General features: G+C 38.5%; 1 protein-coding gene across 1 annotated transcript in view; it reads left to right on the forward strand.

Moving 5' to 3' along the window:
- The first annotated feature begins 6602 nt into the window (after positions 1-6602).
- The window catches only part of UACA (uveal autoantigen with coiled-coil domains and ankyrin repeats), an 83965-nt gene continuing 68790 nt past the window's right edge, over positions 6603-21777 (forward strand). The window contains exon 1 of the mRNA XM_043919749.1: positions 6603-6855. Within this exon, the coding sequence (XP_043775684.1) occupies positions 6775-6855 (81 nt within the window). The 5' untranslated portion in view covers positions 6603-6774. The remainder of the gene's footprint in view (positions 6856-21777) is intronic.

Below are 21777 nucleotides of genomic sequence, written 5' to 3' on the forward strand. Positions count from 1 at the left end.
TATATTCTACAATGCAGCATCAGGAAAACTTGACTTCTATGAAGAACCTGTTGTGTCTCTTCCTTTCCTCATATTAAAGCTGTCACTGATTGTTTCCATTTTTGTTTTGCCCTAGCTGTTAGGAAGTGGAAAGCCAAATTTCAAACCCAGAACAGCGGGACTTCCCTAGTGGTCCAGTGGCTATCTAAGACTCCATGCTCCCAATGCAAGTGGCCTGGGTTTGATCCCTGATCAGGGAAGTAGAGCCCACATATCACAACTAAGAGTTTGCATGCAACAACTAAAGATCCTTATGCCACAGTGAAGACCCAATATAGTCAAATAAATAAATAATAATAATAATAAAACGGGCCATCAATAATAGTTGTTTTAACAATCCCTTCCTCTGGTTTATTTCCTACTTTTCTTAAGGAAAGTATGGTAGTAAGATTTGTTTAAAAAGTGTTAGCCTTTCAGTCATGTCTGACTCTTTGTGACCCCACGGACAATAGTCAGCCAACGGCCTCTGTCCATGGAATTCTTCAGGCAAGAATACTGGAGTAGATAAACATTCCCTTCTCCAGGGGATCTTCCTGACCCGGGAATGGAACCTGGGTCTCTTGCATTGCTGGCAGATTTTTTACTGTTTGAACCATCAGAGAAATCTTTTATGTCACCTCAGTTTCTTTTTGGAGAGAAGTGTGATTTAAATGAAAGCATTGAAAGTGTGGACATCTAGTGTTTACTTGGAGCAATGTGATATTGGATGGGGGCTTTCTGGCCATAAGGGTTCATATGGTAGTGTGAGCTTTGTTGTTGTTAGGGGTTTGCTGTGATTCATATTTGGAGATTCTCCAAAGTCACTTTAATTAGGATTTACTCGGCTAATCAGAGCCCAACCCTTCAGGCATTAGGGTTATTTGTATTTGTTAACTTGATGACTGTCACTTCAGAGTTACGAGCCGAAACGTTGATGCATCTTGAGAGTTTATTATTCTCTTCATGTCTCAGGAGTGGAAGAAAGATGCCTTTTAGTTTAGCCTTAAAATGCTATGCCTTGATCTTCAGGTAATTCATGAACTACACCCTCCTAAGATTCAAAGGAACAGTTCTTAATTGTTATTTAGGTCTAGGAATGGTCTTGAAGTTTATGGAACACAATATGTAATGCTTCTCCTTAGTATTACAGAATTAAAATGTAACTCTTTGAAGTCCAGGCTGTGATAATATTTTAACTGATTAGTTATTTTATATATTTTGCTTGTAGCAACATCATTCATAAAACAGCAATTGTGAAAGCAAAGCATAAATTGATCCATTATTATTGAATATCTTGATGCTTATATTAAATTGATATCACTGATGTAAAGTATATATACATGGTTAATTCATGAGGGCATCAGGGTGGACAAATCTCTTTGAACAGTTAAAGAATGCTTTTAAAACTGCCCTTATTGCTTATGTGCCGTGTGGAATAATGCCACAGTACACAAAAACTGTATCTTAATTTAAAATTTTCTCTCAAATAAGCATTGCAACTAAGCATTACTTAGAAATTTGATACAAAATTAAATTTTAATTTTTGATAGTAATTTAAACATTGATGCAAATAGTTTTGAAGAAAGGGTACAGACAAAAATTTTTTGCAAGCTTTTCTTATACAGGAAGCAAGTCTGAGTCATTTGGTAACCAAATCCAAACACACATAAAACATAAATCCTGTATGATACTGTGCAAGTAACTGATTTTGAAGATTAACCTTTTGAAATACAAATTTACCCACACTAATATGGTTCAATTTTTTATATGAAAATTAGGGCTTACATAAAGATTTGTTAATTTGTGAAGCTATTTTATGAAGAATTCCATTTTCAGTCTGCTGACTTTCTGAAAAAGTCACTATTACTTGCCTCAAAAAAAATGGATCCTAAATAATGCTTAAAAATAATAATATAATCTTGTATAATGTGAAGTATAATAATATAGTATCTAATATACATAATAAGCTGTGTTTACATATAACTTTTTTAGAACATGTATTTATCCAGCATTTTGCTGTGACTTTTCTTTCAGCATAACCTAAACCACTATAGTTTTAATTCAAATGACTGTAAGATCATTGCTAAATATGTACCATAAAGCCTGGGACCTTTACCAAGCATATTTGAACGTGAGATTTACCTTGACTTATTGTTTGGAATGTTCTTTCATTAGCTTAAGTAGCAAAGATTGGCATGGAACAACTTATGGTATTCCAGTAACATAATTTACTAGTAATTATTCAATCAAGACTATCATTTAAACTCTTACAGAGATATTCTTTATTTGCCATATTTTCAATGTAAAAGCAAGAAACTTTTCTATTCCACTTCGACAGTGCTGAAGTCTTGAAAGTTTTTTGGCTTATTGTGAATATCCTGGTGTGCTGGCCAAGATAAGAAAAATCCAGGGTCTGGAATCCAGGAAAGTTTATCATGGAAGTCAGATGCTTACTGGTTCCTGAACCAAATGCCTTGAGTTTATCTGGGTTCCAGGTTGAGTAGCCTGTTTTAAAAAAGGCAATCCAGAGCTTCTACCACTCACACCGAGGGCCATCAGTCTCACAGAGAGGGGCCAGTGGTATTTCTGGAGCTTTGTGTAATCAAGACTCGATAATAAAGGCTACTTTTCACCAAAGGAGATGGGTTGGACTTTCTGACTTTAAACCTGACTGAGTTCAGAGAAAAAGTTATGGCTGTTTTTAGGTGTAAGCTCAGTTATGACAGGGAAGTCTGGTTTTGTTCCTGACAACGCCGCTCCCTGCTTTTCTGCTCCCTCTTTCAGTATTGAAACTAATGACACATTTGATGTGTCATACATGAATGACAGTCTGTAAATGCCAAGGAGGACAGGGAGACAGAAAGCAGTCCTCTTCAGGAGATAATTGGTAGGCTCAAGCTTGCTACAGCAGAACACAAAACAGCCCTCAGCAGGAGATTAAAAGAGTTTCTGTAAGAGGGAAGCAGTTACCTTCTCTGCCTACTTTTCTTCCTCCCACTCGAGTTTTCCAGGATGGAGTCATTGGAGAGCTTACTAGAAATGCAGATGGTTTTAAAATTAGTGCCAAAGATGACCTATTTATTTTTTTTTAAAGCTCTCTTATGCAACGTGTTTTAGTTTTGACTGTGGCAAGAGAAGAGGGTGTGAGAACTGCCTCAGGTCTCTCATTCCTGGGGCTGCCCTATAGGTTGTGGGTGGAGGTGCCTTTCCTCATGACCCTGTGGCCACACGTGGTTCTGCCACTAATCTGCTTTGGTATCTGAGCTGGGAGAGAATGACTGATGTCCTGGGATTCTCCACGGAATTACTGACTGACTTTGTTGGCAGAGTTCTCTGGGGTTACCAGGGGAGACAGGAAGTTCTGAAAATGAAGAGGGAAGTTGTTGGACATAAAATTCATAAAACGTGTGATTAAAAGTAGATCATTTTAACTGTAAATTTTTTATTATCTGTGCTTAATTTGTCTTTGTCATCATGTTGCCATTATCATCACATGGTTATCAACGAGCATCTCCCAACCCAACTCTCTTATCTGCTTTGGCTGGTCCTCAGGGAATCCTTTGCCTTCTTGGTGTTCCTTCTCAGTACACTCACTGAATCTTCTCCCAACCTTGGCTATTCTCCCTACATGCAAACTTATTTCCTGATCTTTCCTTCCCTAAATACCACCCACATCTGCACTCTACCATACAGTTTAGTAAGCAGTTGCTCTCCAGTTGAGCTATGTGTTAGTTAGCTTTGTCCCCCAGGCTAGAATACAAGTTCCTTGACTGCAAGAGCCAAAGAATAGAGGTGGTAAGGAGACTCACTTTCCCCCTTCTGTATTACTTGAGATGTCTTTATATTATGAATGTATAACCTATTAAAATAATTTTAAATGCATTTGCCTTCCAGACCTCATATATTATAAGAAGCAAAACAACAACAAAAAATCACATAGATTCAGCATGGTACCAAATAAATTCCATCTGGATTTGATAAGTGTCTTTTGCTCTGAAGAAAATAAATAATAAAAACTAAACAATATGATAAAATGATAAAAAATAAATAATAGTGATAATGGTTAAAAAAAAAACCAAAACCTGTCTGGCTGAATACTAATAAAAGTGCCTTTACTTCATGTGGGGAGCTTCTAGATCAATACAAAAAAGATGTACTGCACATTCAAACCAGTGCTATTTACTTAGCAGCTCTGGAATGGGAATACGCAGACAACAGCTATCAAGTTTCCAGCCTGGAAAAATCCACAAAGGCCACTGAACACAGACACCATGGGGCATCATGCAGACAGTTTATAAAAATAACTTGCCCACGCATTTTTGGAAACTGATGTAAGCTGTACTTGTGGCTGTCTGCTTCCTTTGCTTTATCCAGTAACAACTGAAAAGAGACCAGTTACTAGGACTCCGAGAACTTGGATGCTCAAGAGACACCCAGCATTCACCACAGGGAAAGTAGCAATCCTGTGTGACGTGAATACACACAACAAAACTGTAATGCAGTCTAGTAACAAAAAAAAATGCATCAATCTATTCAGAAATATTTATCAAGCACCTGATACATGCTGAGCACTCTAGGGAATTCAAACATGGATCAGTTACTCCCTGGGTTTAGGGAGTTTGAAGTCTAGTACTGAAATAATGCTTGTTCAGAACATATGTGTTAGTATCATCTGAGAAGTTCAATTTAGTCATTCTGAAGATGGAGAAATCACTTTCAGTTGAGTGATCAGAAAATGCTCTATTAGAGGGGAGGACACTTGGAATGGATGTATGAGTTTAAAAGACTTTTAAAATTCAAGTATAACATATATAAAAGTGCACATATCATAAAGACTACAAGCTAACTGATTCTATACAAACTGAACACATTAGTTATGCAATCAGCACACTAGTTATATAACCAGATAGAATAGTACAATGCTCCAGAAGTTCCCATTGTGCTCTCTTCTGATCATTCTTGGTGGGGGGCAGTAGAATTTTGTTAGATGAATGTAGACAGAGAGAAAATTACTGGAGGAAGGATTAGCATGCATAAAGATGTGAAAATTAAAAGGCAAGACCCATGTTTGAGGAATGGGCCGAAGAGTTTGCTTGGAGTGTCAGCTGGAAAACAGGGTTGGGTACATATTATACGGCCTTAAATGCCAAGTAAAAGAGTTAAATTTTATTAGCCCTGAAGCTGTTTGAGCAAAGGAGGAATATTTTGTAAAATTTTTTGACGATTGGGAGTTCAGAGGTCAGCAACCTGACCAACACTCTGTTGGAAAGCTTCTATAACATCCAGGTATGAGATAATTTTGGATCTGCAGTGGCAGATGAGGACGGAGAGTAACTAGCTATCCACAGACACTATAAAGAGCCAACAAAACTGAATGACTGTAGATCTTGAGGAAGGAGGTGGAAGAAAATTTACTTCCATAGAACTAATCAAGAGAAAATTTAGTAATTTTCTCAAGTAGTTAACTGTTACTTAGTGTTTTGTTAAGGGTAAACACGGGAATGTTGTCTCTCCAAAACAGTTCTGAAAACTTCCTTACACTATTCGAATAAAATCTTTAGTTATTCTAAGGAAACTCCAAAGAAGCAACTGACCTTTCAGACAAAAGGAGCCCTTTGTTAGTGGGAAATGGGGACTGTTTGTCTTTTCAAATGGGTGACTGCTAGAATAAATATTTTCCTGGGAAAAACTGACTCCCAGGAAGACTTCTGAAGATGTCACCATAACAGCAAATTATTGGGTGTTGCTCACTTGCCTGTTTATCCATCCAGATTTCTGGACAGGATGAATTAATTTCATTGTATACTTTCACCTGTAACGTGTTTCTACAGGAAACACCATAATTTTTTTTGAAAAAAAGACAATTTTTTTTTCTTTGACAACTTTTTATGTATCACTTTGACCGTGTGCGTCATTTTTGATTAAAGCTCTCCCCCTCCAACTTTCAACTCTTACCCTCCAAAGCAGTGGATTCTGGACTCAACAAATAATTATTGAGCACATGACATGTGCTTTGATTTTCTATAACGTTTTCAGTCTGTTCCTAACACTTCTGTGCAACTGTTACCTTATTCTTCAAAGTCTGTTTTTTCTTTTATTTTTTCCCCTGGAGTTTTGGATGCGAGTAGTTGTTTCCAGATACTGGGATCTGTCTAGCGAAACATCAACCGATGTAAGGGAAGTTGTTCTTGGAAGCCGGTGAGTGTGCAGGTGACCAAGAGTCTTTTCTGGGATCAGCCGGAAGAAAGAGAAATTTACTTGGGAAAGAGCACGTGGGTGGAGAGAGGAGGGGAGTCCGGGTAGAAGAGAGCTGGTGTAGGCTAGACTCCATGCTCTCTCTAGACCTGACGCTCCATCACCCAGGTAGTCGGGGTGCCCATGGCCTGGAGCTTCTAGAGTCGCTCCACATCGCTGGCTGCTCACCTCCATCGCTTCCCCAGCTGAAGTTCCAAACTTTTTCCTGCGTGGAGAGGAAGGGTGTTATTAAGTTTGAAAGGGAAGTCCCTCCCCCTTCCCCGATTCCTATTGGTCAGAGCCAGCCCCATCCCCACCAGGGTCGTGGGCGGATTGGCTGTGGGAGGGGAGTCCCGCCGCAGGCTCGGAGCCGACGGCCGCCCGGGGCCCCCAGGTGGCAGGTGGGGCCGGGACCGCCCGCGCCGCCGCCTCCTCCGCGCGTTTCCAGCAGGCTGACTTTAAGGTTCGCACGCTGGTCGGGGGCGCCGCGCTCGGCGGGAGCGGGACTGCTAGGTCTTGGCCATGAAGAGCCTCAAGTCCCGCCTGAGGAGGCAGGACGCGCCCGGCCCCGCGCCGTCCGGCGCCGCCGCCGCCGTCAGCGCGGTGAGTTCCGTGGCCAGTGCGCGCCCCGAGCGCCCGGCGCTGCCCTCCCGCGAACCGCAGAGCCCGTCTCTGCTCGGCTTTCCCTTACAGCGTCCCGCTGGGTCGGCCCCGGCAACTCCTCCTCCCTCCTCAGACCAGGGCTCCGCGTTGGCCCGGAGACCCCGGGGACCCTCCCCGCCGCTGCCTCCGGGGCTCTCCGGCCCCTTCCCCACCCCTCACCCTTAGGTCTCCAAGCTCCTGGCCTTTAGGACTGGATCGTCCCCTCTTCCTCAAGTCGGTGTTTTCGGGGTTGTCCACCACCTCGGCCCTTCTCCGGTGACCCCAGCCCCTGCCCTCTGCGCGGCTGACCCCCGCACCCCACGCGCGCTCAGTCCCGCCCCGGCTCTGCTGGGCACAGCGGGCGCCCCTCAGTCCCCGGGCCTGCGGGTCGGGCGGGGGCTTGGCGCCCCACGGCCCAGGTGGGCAGGGCAGTGGACCCGGCGCCGCCCGGTCCGGACTCCGGACCTTTCGTGGGTGAGCGCTGCTGGGCTGGGTGGACGCCGTGTGCTGGCCGCTGTCGCGGGGTCACTGGGACTCAGAATCAAACACAAAAGTTTGATTTCTGAGTGAGGCAGATGCATCTGGTGTAGTTGTAAAGACAAAGCCCCAAATGGGTGATGATACTGAAAGTGGTGGTGAATTTGGGAAATTGTCTTGTAAGTCTCACCTGTGGGACAGACAGACCCCGGCAGACCTGCATTCGGCGGTGATCCGCAGCCCGGCCTCTGCACGCTAAGTTCTCAGGGCCTCTGTTTAGTTGGCAGGAGAACAGAAATGTTGAGAAACAGCCTGACTGCAGATGTTGGGATTTAGATAATTTGGCAGTAGAAGAACGGCTATATCTTCCACATTATGTATTATTGGAATAAACGTTATTTTAAAAGTCTTGAGAGTCAGAAACGTTTAGCGAGATGTAATACTCAAAACTGCCTGGTTGTCCGTTTGGAGTCATTAAAACAGATATTAATAATTTTACATAGGTTTTGCCAAATGATTAAATGCTTTTTTTTTTGAGACTACTCATTAATCTGCTTTGGCTTTTGAGTGAATTCAGAAGTATGCCTTTCTCTCCACTTCACTACTTCTAGGATGATTTTACTTGGGCTTTAAGGAAATTGTGGTGAAACTTGGCTCTTTACTTCCCAATTGAAAAAAAAAAAAAAGGGATAGTTTCAGATAGCATGATATTTGATGATTTGATATTGGTTAATATGGCATGAAATTGTTTAATTAGCCCATAGAAGGGACGATTACTTTCAGATTTTTTAAAAGAAAATTATTGACAGACTAGTGATTTAATGATATCAGATCACCATACATAATTGAGGTGAAGATTCAATTTCTTTGTAGTGCAGGTTGTTTTCAGCTTTACCAGTGTACTTTTCTAGGATCATTCACAATGTTTTACCCCATTTGGTTTGCACTAAGTTTGTACACCTTAATTTTAGCCTGTTTTCTCTTCTAGAGATGCAGAGTATTTAGTTGTTATTGATATTACCAGCATGCCAGTTTGCATTTTATACATTCAGCACATAAAATGCATCTTTCTGAATGTAAATCTTTAGCACTTGTTACACTGGGCATTCTGTTATTTTTTTTTAAAAATACCGTCATAAAAAATAAAGAGAAATACATGGTATAAAAAAATAGAACCTACCTGCTTAGAAAAAGTGAACATCTCTCAGTTTTAGCTAAATTTTCAAATACGTTTTGTAAAATATTTAAATGAAAATATATAAGTATGATGAGTAATAAAACCAAATTAAATATTGATAGAGTTTAATAAAGGAACAGGGGGAAATAGATTCTTTCTGCTTTTCAGTCTATAAACCATAAGCCCTAATGTCCTATTTGGTCACATGTGTATGTATTGTTATGATTGAGCATTTTAAAAAATCTTTTTGCTTTCAAAGTTATTTAAAAATTTATTTGTTTTTGAATAGATAATATAGCACGTGGCTTAATATTTAAAAGGAACAAAATTATTTACAGCAGAAAGTCCGTCTCCCGCCTGTGTACTTCAGTTATTCTGCTTACCCCCCACCATTCCTCAGAGGCCATTGGTGTTATCAATTGCTTGTATATCCCACCAGAGAGAGTTTAGCATATAAAAGCAAATATTAATATAAGTATTCACTCTTTATATAAATGGTAATACACTGTACTTGCTGTTCCATATATTTTTTTAAACTGTAGTATCTAGGCCCATTTAGAGCATCCCCAATCAAATCTTTTGCTATAATGTACAATGCTATGATGAATACGCCTGAATATATTGCAAGCATGTGTGTGTATACTTGTCAGATCAATTCCTGAAAGTGTAATTGCTAGATTAAAGGACATGTGCATGTATAGTTTTAAAGAATGTTGTTAAATTTACTTGTGCATCATATACCCAGTGTACAAGAAAGTATTATTTCCCATGCTTTATTTAAAGTTTGTTCAAATTGTTAAGTTTTGCCAGCCTGATAAGTAAATATGGTATCTCGGGATAGTTTGAATTGGATTTCTTTTACTGTGGGTGAAGTTGAGCATCTTTGCATGTTTTTAAGAGCCCCTTCCATGTTCTTTCCTGTGAAGAGTTTACTCTTTCCATTTTTGTATTGGGTTGCCGATTTCTTTCCTTTTCGTTTGTATGTACTTTATATCGGGGAAATTAGCCTTTTCAATATGAATTTTTTTTCTTCATTGGTTTTTTGTCTTATGACTTTGTTTATGGTGGCTTTTGCTATGCGGAGTGTGGCTTATTTTTATACAGTTGAATTTATCAACCTTTTATTTTGTGACTTTTTATATCTTGGCCTTTCCACTCTGCCATATTAAACAAAAATAAAGAAAAATCTCTAGATGGTTTCATCTAGTCTTTGTTTCATTTTTAAAAATATTCAACTCTTTAATCCATATAGAATTTTTTCTGGTGTAAGATAAGAGGTATACATCTTGTTTTCTTCCTCTCTCCCATTTTCCCCTAGTGGCTGCCTGATTGAATCTTAAAGCATTCATTTAATCATTATGGAAATGATCACAATTTGTACAACTTTAAAGATTTAAAAAGTGTATTTCATAAATAATTTTCTTCATGCATTTATAATATCTAAGCTTATTTGGAGACACACTAGAAATAAACTGAACTATGTAAATATTTTATGATATTATAGTATGTATGCAAAATACAGCATATTAATGTAACATGCTAAATTATAATTATATACTATATAAGGAATTTCAAATATTCTGAGTAGTACCGTGGTTATAAATATGTCAGTGAGTTTTGAGTTCACTAAAAGAGGGTGTGTTTATACACATAAATAAATATAGTTCACAATTTTAAATTGTGCATAGAATACATGTGAGTGCCCTTTACTAGCTAAATCTAGAGATAGCTGCATCTTTTAATCATAAAATAAGACAATTTTTGTTGTCAGATTTATTTTTAATTACTAAATTGGAGTTTCAGATTTCTGAAAGGGATAATTAAATAACTATAAATGCTACTTCAGATCTAGTCAATTATACGTACAGTCAATTATGTGTACAATGAGAATAGGCTTGTTCCATTTTCACCTAGTTCAGATTAGGAAATTTGAGTAGTAATTAAAAGGACTACTGCAAACCAGTATTACAAGCACACATTTTGGAAGGAGGTTCCATTTTAAATTGTACCTATACTACTAATCTCTGACCTGGAAAGTTCTGCAGTGATAATTTTTGCTGCCCTTTCTTTAGGCTGCTCTTAAAATGGGGCAATCAGTTTTATAAATCAGCAACCAAATATGTTCTAAAGCATCTCATTAATGTCTCAGTACCCTGAAAAAAATTTGGTATTTCTAAAAGAATTTAGAGTTACAAATATAGCAACTGAAAAATCTTCAAAAAACTTCTTTTGGTTCCCACCAAGAGCAGAAGTTTGGGATGTTTTGAAAAGCATAAAGGACTAAGTATTATTTTGTTTTAGTTGTAATTTTGAGAATGAAGCATTTGTGTTTTCCACTCAGTGATATGGGTGTGTTTGAAAGGATGTTATTGTTATTTTTGTATTGATGATTTTGTGGTAATGTGAAAATTAAGATCACAAATTGTTCTGTTTAAACTCATGTTACTTAATTGAGCAATGTTTACTCATTTTCATTAAAGATGCCAACCTTTAGTCAAAATGTTTACGTTAATTAAAACTTTATTCAGACAGTTTTCTAGGATTATTCCTGTGTTGTATTTCTTGTGGTTCTTGCAGGAAGATCACAGTAAAGAAGCCCTCTTTTTATACTTTTGGATTGTAACCCAGCATCAGTTTTGCTCAGCATCGTGCTGACTTTAATTGCTGAACTTTATTATAATTCCAAAGCAGGAGGGTTGAATTGCTTTGGTATGTCTTTTAGTACATAATGAGTCCAAGAACTTAAATGATGAGTACTTAAGCATTTTAATTACTTCTTTTAATAACAGTGGAGTAATGATTGTGCATTTATTTATTCCACATCATACACATTTTTCAAATTTAAATTCATTAGTTTAGTAATAAGGCACTTGCCTTATTTAGTTTGTAAGACATTTATGGCACATGTAAGCTAGGCTCAAGAAACTGAATTAATAATTAGATCCTCTTTGAAGACATGGATAATTCCAAACTGGGAGCAGAAAATGTGCAAGATGACCATGGCAGGCTTCATCACACTAGAAGGCAAAGAAGTCAGCAAAGATCAGGACTAAAATAAAGAGAAGGAATGAAACTTGGGCTTTTTCTCAGGGTAACCAAACGTGTTTTACCCCAGCTAATAGATGAAGATGGGATGATAGAATTAATATATCACAGTTTTTTAGCTCCTCATGAATCAATGGCTATAGAGTGCCGACAGGCGTTTATGAGTGGCTACTAATGTCTCAGAAAGACAGTCGGACGTAGTTTATCTCCTGATGGGAATATTCATTGCCACTAACTGTCTTGCCAAAAATGCCAAACCTGAATATGATAGGTCTCTAGACCTAACCACCATTTTACAGAAAATACAGAGGACAGAGAAACATGGGGGTGCAATGAGCCTAATTCTAATAATGGAAGACTCTAGACTTAAGTGACCTAGTTTCTTAGAAAATACATTCTATGAAGAAGAAAAAAAATGGAGGAGAAATCTGGATATTAAGAGATTTAGGAGATGTATTAACTAACCACAATGGTAGACCTCATTTGACCCTGATTAAATAACTATAAAAATAAAAGTTTATAAGACAATTGAAATGTAAACACCATCTAAATTTGTGTTGATAGTATAGAATTATTTTAAAAGATTTAAGTGTGGCAGTGGTAGTAATGTGGTTACATTTATAAAGAGGTCTGTCTTTCAGAGAAACATTTAAGAGTATACTATTTACAGATGAAATGATGTGGAGTTTGGAATTTGCTTCAAAATAATCTGTGGGTGGGTGGGGAAGTAAGTGGGGGATATAGTTGAAATAGGCTGGTTGTGAGTTAATAATTATTGTAATTGGTTGGATAATGATACTATTGTATTTACTTTTGTGATACTATTTTGTATGTGTTTGAAAACTTCTGTAATAGGAAAGATAAAATCATAATTTTCAAGAAGTTTCAGAGAGCTAGACATAAAATAATACTATAGTATGCTAAGAGTCATAATATAGGTGTGTATAAATTGCTCTGACAGCACAGATGTGTAGGGTGGGGTCAGGGATAAAGGTAGAAGGGTGAAACTTGAACATGGGTCACATAGAGTTCGAAGGGCATTGAGGGCAAAAGAGAAGTGAGCATAGTGTTTTGGAGTTGTGAAATTATATAGCCAATTGTGGGAGTATTAGGTTTGAAAACAAAATTTGGTGTTCTTGTAAAGGATGGTACAGATGAGTTACAAGGATTTCAGTGAAAGTCAGGAGTTAGAGGGTGACAGCTTGCGAGGAGAGTGAAAGGAAGATTTTCTTTCTTTCTATTTTTTTTTTTTACCTTGAATTAAAACTTTGAATTTCTTGACAAGTTTTAACCATTGTTTAGAGGGATCTCTGACTAGAGTCAGTTAAGTTTCATCTTCAGAGATTATCCTGTTAATAACAAGTTCATGTTCCCACTCATCCCTTCTCCTCTAGAATTAGCTAACAGCCAGCAAAATTTTATTCTCATCAAACTGTTTCACTTATGGTTGTATCCTTGCTGAAGAAATCTAGATCCCAGAATATTAGATTTCAACATAACTCATGTAGTCTCTGGGTCAGTATCATATGGAAACCTTTATTGTCCTGTTACAGATCATGCAAACATTTGTCTGTCCTCTCATAAGGGATCTAACAAACTGGTGAAAATTTCCACCTGCATGAGCTATCTGTGTGAGAGAAATCAAATTGATTTCTGTAATGAATTTGCCTAAAAATAGATGTTTGAAATGTACTTCCTGAAATTATAAGCAAAATGGTAGGCTAATATATGCATTTTGTCTCTTCCTAAGTCATAAAACATGTAAAAGGTTTACATAGTTTTTATATAGTTGGAAAAAGTAATAGGTCTTTAAGGTTTAAAAATATAACACAAAAACACAAGAGTAAACTCACTTGTTTGTAGTTACAAAAATAGTTTTGTCTGTTGGGCTTTTTTATATTCTCAGGAATCCTGAATATTGTTGACGTGGACTAATTTATTTGCACATAGTGTAGTCTCTAAAATGAAGTGTAAAACATGAACCAGTACAGTTGAGTGACTAAAGCTCTGACCAAGGCTGTGATTTGATGAGCTGTATTTATGTAATGGAATCAGACTGGCAGGTGCCCTTAAGAGAGAGTAGATATTTGACTGAACCAGTGAGGATAAATGGCTGTTGATTTTAAAAATCTTTTTTTCCCCATAAAAGTCACACATGCTCATTGTAGAAAACAAAATATAGTTGAAGATAAAGAACAAAACAAGTCAATTGTAGTTCTGTTCATCAGATTTGAAACTGCAGGTAACGCTATTTATTGAAAGATTCCTTAGTACCTCTTTGTTATTTACTTAGCATTTAGTGACCTTAATGCCACAGTAGTGATATGTGTATGTTTTTGAATAATATTTGATTCTAAGACATTTTGTACTTAAAACTACAAGTAATTTGAAATGATTTGAGCAGATTCAAATGTCCCATTAGGAGAACTCAGTAAATGCTAGTGAATTTTCTTAAAAATAAATAACATACAAGAAGTCCAAGTGCCAATAGCCAATATTTATTGAACGTGGATGTCCAGGCATCATTTTAAGTGCTTTGCATGAACTCACATACTCCTCACAGCCACCCTAAGAAGTGAGTACTATTGCCATCATTTTATAGATGGAAGTTAAATACTTTACTTGCCCAGGTGCTATGGCTATAAGTGGAGAGCCAGGTGGTCTGACTCTGGAACCATGTTTTTAACCATTGTGAACTGATATATTTCAAATTGAAAGCTATGGAATTTGTGTCTTAAGCCAAAGACCTAAAAAATTGGGAGGCAGGGTATTTGGGCAGAAGGAAGACCTTTAAGGGTAAGTCTCAAAACCATTTTGTGTTCTATCCAGCAGTTGCATTACCCATTCCCTTCCAATAATCATACTATGATTTAAAACATATTTACTTATCAGCCAAAATATTATTGCTTTAATCTGTGTCTTTATTTTCCAGGGAGTATGACAATATTCTTATGATTATTGGTTCTTTCATGTTATTTGACCATTTCTTTCTGTTGATGCCTTGTTCACATTGATCTTTGAGAGCTCTATATCTCTATTTTTGCTATTTTATGGCCCATCATAGCTTTGAGAGTAGTGTATCTTTGACTATAGTTGCGTTTCTGTCCTTTCCCCTTTATATTTCAAATAATTTTTGCTTTATGTACTTAATTTTGTTTTAAATGATATATTAAGGTTCCTGGCTACTTTATATTCATTGTAAAGTCTAACTAGTGATTATACAAATCTTGAATTTGTCCCATTATAATTTTGTCTTGAATTGTTGATATTAATACTGTCATATTGTATCCTCTTTGCCTTTTGCTGTTGTGTATATGTGTATGTTCACCCAATACATTATCCCATCATCCTTAGTTTTAGCATTAGTTGGAGGATGTATGGGTGAAGTAAGTCCTGAGTATCCAATAGAACTAAAAATTGTTGGCTTACTGTCTGGAAAGGGGTGTGTGTGTGCGCATACACACGTGCATGCATGCTTGTGTACATGTGTGTCTAAAAGGGTATATGCTTTTTGGGATGGGGGAAATATGTTTTTAATATTGACCTTATTGATATGTTGTCAAGGTCAACATTACTTCTGTAGTAAAGTTTTTCCTTTCGGATGCACAAGCATGTTTTAAAAAGTCTCATTGGCTTCTGGTTAATTTTTTTCTTACCAGATACTGGTATTATTAAAGAGGGGGAGGGAGGAAGGACATAAAACAATCATGCTTTCTAAACTAAAAAAAAGTGTCTGTAAATTTTCTTCTGGCTTGTTTTGGTTTTTCTATAGTTTTCTCACCCACATGATACTTAGCCTGTGTAGAGGGTGGGGTATCATGAAAATACCCCAGGCTCTCCAGTGGGGAAGCCTTGTGGCTGTGGTTCTAGTGAGGCTGATGCTCTCTGATCTTTTCTGCTGTGACATGAGAAATAGCTCACAAACATGTGCTGATTGACACGTGAGAGGTTTTTTTTTTTTAAATGGGAGATTTTTTTATGATTCACCTCTATTTTCTTGACTGTTGGATTCTTTTAAAAAGTTAACATTTTGTATTTTAAAAACACTTTATAAAATATAAACAACATTCGTGGCAATGGATAAGTAGAAAAATATGGAAAGTAGAGTGTTTTCTCAGCCTTAGAAAAGGCACACTGGGGGCCAGACGGTTCATATTTTTTGAAACTATGCCTGGAGCAATGTGAAGGGGCGGGTAGTGTGTTAGCGTTGTAGGGTCAAGCTCTGCAGTCTGGTAGCCTTGAACTTGGATCTTGCTGCTCCCAATAACCAGCTTTATTACCTTAGGCAAGTTACTTCAATATACTTTGTTTCCTTATTTGGAAAATGGGGTTAATAATTGCAGTTAACTCAATAAATGGTAGTTCTTTTCATTACTCCCTGAAAAATCTCACCTGAATTTTATAACCAGATAAATAGCAGTCTTCTTGATCTTTTTCTTTCCAATTAATACATGCTCTTGTAGGCTTTTTATAGAACCTAGATCTTCAAAAGATCATTTGCCCCTAGCTTTTTGCCCCCAGGGAGATAAGCGGTATCTCTATTTTTTATTTATTAAAAATTAATTCTTGAGGGCCTAGGCTAAGCACAGGGAGATGAGAAGATGAAGAAGATAAAGAGGCTCAAAATACTGTGCAGGAACTCTATAAATGGATAATACAAAGTAATAAGTGCTATGACAGAGGCGTTTACAAGGTGCTGACCCAGTCTGGGGCTGAGGAGTTGGTGAAGGTTTTTTGTATTTTTTTGTAGGGTGGGCTGCTGCTGCTTTTTTTAAAATTAAGATGAGAGTCACATAACAGAAATCATTTTAAAGTGAACAATTCAGTGGCATATAATATATTAACAGGATTGTGTTAGCACCATCTCTGGTTCCCAGACTTTTTCATCACCCCAGAAGAAAACCCTGTACCCATTAAGCAGCTGCTTTCCAGCTCTTCTCCCCTACCCCTTGGCACCCCAGCCACCATCTGCAGCATGAGCCTCTTCACCCGAAGCTTAGAAGAAGTGGGTAGGAGTGATCCAGGAGAGGAAGACATTCCTTTCAGAGGGGACAGCAAGAGCAGAGGCATGAAGGGGAGAAGTGTTGGAGTTGGGGGAAGGGGCAGTTGGATTGTCAGCTCAACTTTTTGCCACCAAAATAATCAGCAAGGGATTGAAGGGGAGCTAGTCAGGAAGGGAGGTTGGGGGCTAAATCTTGGAATGGCTTAAAATAGGCCACGTTGTTTGTGTTGGACTTTGTCCTGTGTATGCAGAAGTGGCAAATCATATGATCACCGGTGTTTTATTAGATGGATTACTGTGTAGCTGTGTTCAGGATGGATTTGAGGTGGTCTGTCTTAGAGGTGGGCAGATTGTTTATGAGTCTGCTACCATAGGATAGGCAAGGGTTAGTGAGGGCCTGAATCATAATAGTGCTGGAAGGGACGGAGAAGAGGGAGTACATTAGAGAAACAGGGGTCATTGAGACCAGAGGAGTTGTGACTTGCCAGTCATACAGTTAACTTGCCCTGAGCAAGTCCCACTAAGCCCCCTGCACCTGATTGCAGTGTGGGGAAGGTGCAGTCCCAGGCTGGAGGTAGTAACTCTCAAGGTGGGAGTGGAGGGGTGGCTGGAGAGAATGCTGTCCCCATCTTCCTGTATCCTGACATCTTAGCCTTGTTTTAGAGTACACTGATTCATAGTTTGGATGATGTTGTTTGAAAAATATGTTTGAAAGCTTAAGGTGCTATGTTAATAATCATTATAAGCACATTATAAGCATTATAAGTGTACATTGCTTATAATAATCATTATAAGCAATTCATATAATTCTTATAAGCATTGTAAGAATCCTCGATTTAGAGTGTTTTGCTAGCTGTGGAAGACATTACTCGTGTATTTGATAGAGTTGAAGCTATAGTTGGTTTTTTTTTTTTTTTTTGGCCTCACCACATGGCATTGTAGTTAGTATTTTATATTTACCACTGTATGAGCTTATCATTCCATGGTATCATTCATATCTATCAGTGTACTCTTCCCACCGGTTAATACAAACAGGCAGAATCTGGCTTATTTTGCTGGGAACAAATCTTTGTAATTCTGTTGAGGAACATGCAATAGCTACTTGTATTGATATATTTGTCATTGTATAAATTATAGCTACTTTGAGACTGAAAATTTCAGTGCCGCTCATATTTGTCAGACTTTCTTTCTTGGGCTTAAAACTTCTATTGTTGGCCTTCATTTTCTTCTCCGCTCTCAGGAACTGCTCTCCCGTCCCCTTGCAGATTGCCCCACCTTGGACCCATTGTCAGTCTATCGGTAGCCAATTGGTAATGTTTAGCCCATTAGTAGCTGAGATTTAGAAAGAGTTCTCGTCTCTGTCCAGAGGAGTGAAGTTCCTGAAGGCTAACAAACATAGCCTTTTCCTCCCCTTTCCTTTTTTTTTTTTTTTTGGCTAGATTTCTGTGGTGAGCATGAGGACTGTCTCATACCAAAGTCAGTTGGCTGAGTCCCTCTGAGATGCCCAGCTACCCTGATCCCTGGGTTGTATCTTTAGTCGTAGTTTTCCTTAATGAACCTTGGGTGGAATAGCCCAAGAACCTGGTTTTCATTTGGCCCATTTACTCCTCTGCTCTTTATAGCAAGAATCAGACTGGGGTTTTGTACTATAGAAATTGTCACTGGTGTTAGGGTTCTTCACTCTGGTTTACCCAGTCATTATGATTTGGCACTAACCTTTATTTCTATAGCCATGCTTTGCCTTTTGGTGTAGAAAATTGGCTCCAAAAGGTGATGATTTTGCAAAAACATGTCTTACATGTCTTTTTTTTTTTTTTAACTAGGGGAAAGTTCAATTCCCTTTTTAATGTGACTAATTTTTAAATTCATATAATTTGATTTTCTTAATGAGTTTTAAAATAGCCCTTCACTTTATCTCTTTAATTTGTTTAAATATTAGATTTTTAAAAAGCATTTTAGGACTAGAAAGGACCTTAAAGTTTAACTGTTATCCACAGTTGGAAATACATTTTCTATTGTGACAGAGAGGTAGTGGGCAGAATTCTAAAAATGGCCTTCCATAATTTCCCACCTTAATCCCCAGGGCTTTGGATTTGATGAGATACTGTATCCATGGTTATGTTCTGTTACATGGCAAATGAGATTTTGCAGATGTAATTTAAGGTTACTAACAACTGGACTTTGAGTTAGACAATAGGGAGTTTATCCAGGTGGGCCAATTCTAATCACATGAGAATTAAAAAACAGATTTAACCTCTGGCTCACAGCAGAATTGGAAAGCAGAGAGATTTGAAGGACAGGAAGGACTTGGTATGTTGTTGCTGGCTCGAGGATGGATGGGGCTGTGTGTCAACAAATGCAAGAGGCCTTGAAGAGCTGAGAGAGAGGCTCTGTGCTGACAGCCACCAAGGAAAGAGAGTCCTTGACCTACAGCTTCAGGGAACGAAATTCCACCAATAACCTGAATGAACCTGGAAGTGAATTCTTCCCAGACGAGAACCCAGCGTGGCTGGCATCTTGATTTTGGCCTTGAGAGACCCTAAGCAAAAAACCCAGTCAACCCCACTGAACTTCTGACCTGTGAACTCATAAATAAGTTTCGTTTTTAAGCCTCTAAGTTTGTAGTAAATTTTTACACAGCAGTAGAACAATGCATATTAAAAAGCATATAAAAAAGTGGAGACATTATTTTGCCAGCAAAGGTCCATCTAGTCAAGGCTATGGTTTTTCCAGTGGTCATGTATGGATGTGAGAGTTGGACTGTGAAGAAAGCTGAGCACCGAAAAATTGATGCTTTGAACTGTGGTGTTGGAGAAGACTCTTGAGAGTCCCTTGGACTGAAAGGAGATCCAACCAGTCCATCCTAAAGGAGATCAGTCCTGGGTGTTCATTGAAAGGACTGATGCTGAAGCTGAAACTCCAATACTTTGGCCACCTCATGCGAAGAGTTGACTCATTGGAGAAGACCCTGATGCTGGGAGGGATTGGGGGCAGGAGGAGAAGGGGACGACAGAGGATGAGATGGGTTGGATGGCATCACCGACTCGATGGGCATGAGTTTGAGTAAACTCCGGGAGTTGGTGATGGACTGGAAGGCCTGGTGTGCTGCGATTCATGGGGTTGCAGAGAGTCGGACACCACTGAGCGACGACAAAGGATGAGATGGTTGGATGGCATCACCGACTCGATGGGCATGAGTTTGAGTAAACTCCGGGAGTTGGTGATGGACTGGAAGGCCTGGTGTGCTGCGATTCATGGGGTTGCAGAGAGTCGGACACGACTGAGCGACTGAACTGACTGACTGAGAACAATGCAATACTTTTGCCATACTCTTATTCTGCCATATAAATAAATTCTATGGAAGAAATGGAAATCTTATAAGTGAAAAAAATCAGAATAAAAAATATAGGTACAACTTGATAATAGTCATATAAAAATTCACATGGGAAAAGACCAGCAGGGAAAAACACAAAGATGATCATCGTTATGGATTATGAAATTTTTATGTTTCACTTCTTTGTGATTTTAATTTTTATAATAAAAATAGACTAATATTAATACAATTTTAATACGCTTATTTATTGAAAACTAACAGCTTAATTTTATTTGGGGATTTATTACTGGGAACATGTAAGTCCATAGGCCTGAAAGATTCTTGCTGGCAAGAGTAAAAAGCTTCTGAGTGGTTTTCCTTGCCTTAATTATTGAATGTATATAATTAAGATAATTGGTAGAAAGAGCCCATTGACAATAAGCTAAAACCCCTATGTTCCTTAGCATTTACCCCATCGCTAATTTGCTGAGGAAATAGCCTTTGCTGTCCTGTGTTGTTGAGGGGAACACATAGGCCTGCACAGTTTTGGAAAAGAAATTCTGTGTAGGGGTCACGAGGTGGCTGTTGGAAAGGTAGATTTAAATTGCTTATGTGTGGCCTTTAAAATACAGATGGGAAAGGACTTGTACCGAATATGACTCGTCTCCAAGCCACTTAAAGTGATCTAGGCTTAATAAGTAGCTTTACTGCAGGGGGTTGGGCAAGTCAAACTTTGTTAATCAGAACTCTTTCTCTGCACAGCTGAGGAAATGGAACAGCAGTTTTCCTAATTGCTTAGATCTAATAGCATTCCTGCTGTTGAACTGTTCGATAGCGTGGGAAAGGGTGAGTCACAACAGAGGAAGGAACTATACTTAGGACGCTTGACAAACACCTCTGGGTGTGGTGGCGTGTTTGGGTCTACTCCTAAGACAAAAAAGTGTCTCGTTTTATGTAATGAGGCTATCGTGGGGTTTTTGTTGTCAGTGGTTCTAACTTATAAATTTCCTCTGTCTGCTCCTCAGTAGCATTGAAGATACTTCTTAAGACTGTAAGTAGGGAAAGGATAGTATTGCATTATGAAGATGAAGTCCTACCCTATAGTTATTTTTTGGGTTGAAGCTGATTTATTAAAACTAATATTGCTAACCACAAGGTATACTACTGCTTTTCAGTGTTTCTAGTCGACAACACTGATTGAGTTAAATAGTGATAATTGGGAAAAGATGTTGAAAATGATAATATTTCCATTGAAAGTGTGAATACACATGCTTAACAATTATAAACCACTTATAAACACAAGGCCAGCTTTATGAAGGACAATCTTGGAGTTCCTGAAATGCCCCCTTTTTTTCCAGCATTCAAAATTTCAAAATTTAGGTGTTCCAGTTGTATCCATCTGGGTGGCTCTTTCTGCTGCATTCCCCAGTTCCGTGTTTGGTACCATCAGACTAACAGTTTAGGCAGGCCCTGTGGTTCTTTGAGGGCTCTCAGAGATAACGAGAAAAGTGTAAGTGCCAAGGCTTCGGACAGGACAGAACTTGGGGATGCGGAAATCAGGGTGCTGTTTCCTGCTGTTAAGTGCAATCCCTGCTGAACCGGAGGTAAGATTAAAACAGCAGTTGCTTTCCTCATATTTTAGCTTATTACCTGGCCATCAGAATGAGTCCTGCCTTAAATTTGGTGGCCTTAGCACTTTACTCCCCTTACCGTGGTCCCAGCCCTGCTCATTGGTGCATCACTGGGTTAGCAAGTTACCACATTTTCTTTTCTCTGAAGGAGAAACTATTAGATTTTTGCCCAGAGAATCCAAAAAGAGGGTCTTTAAGTTGGTTCTTGTATATATGACTTCACTTGGCCAATACCATC

The sequence above is a fragment of the Cervus elaphus genome, chromosome 12 (assembly GCF_910594005.1).
Source record: "Cervus elaphus chromosome 12, mCerEla1.1, whole genome shotgun sequence".
Classification (NCBI taxonomy): domain Eukaryota; kingdom Metazoa; phylum Chordata; class Mammalia; order Artiodactyla; family Cervidae; genus Cervus; species Cervus elaphus.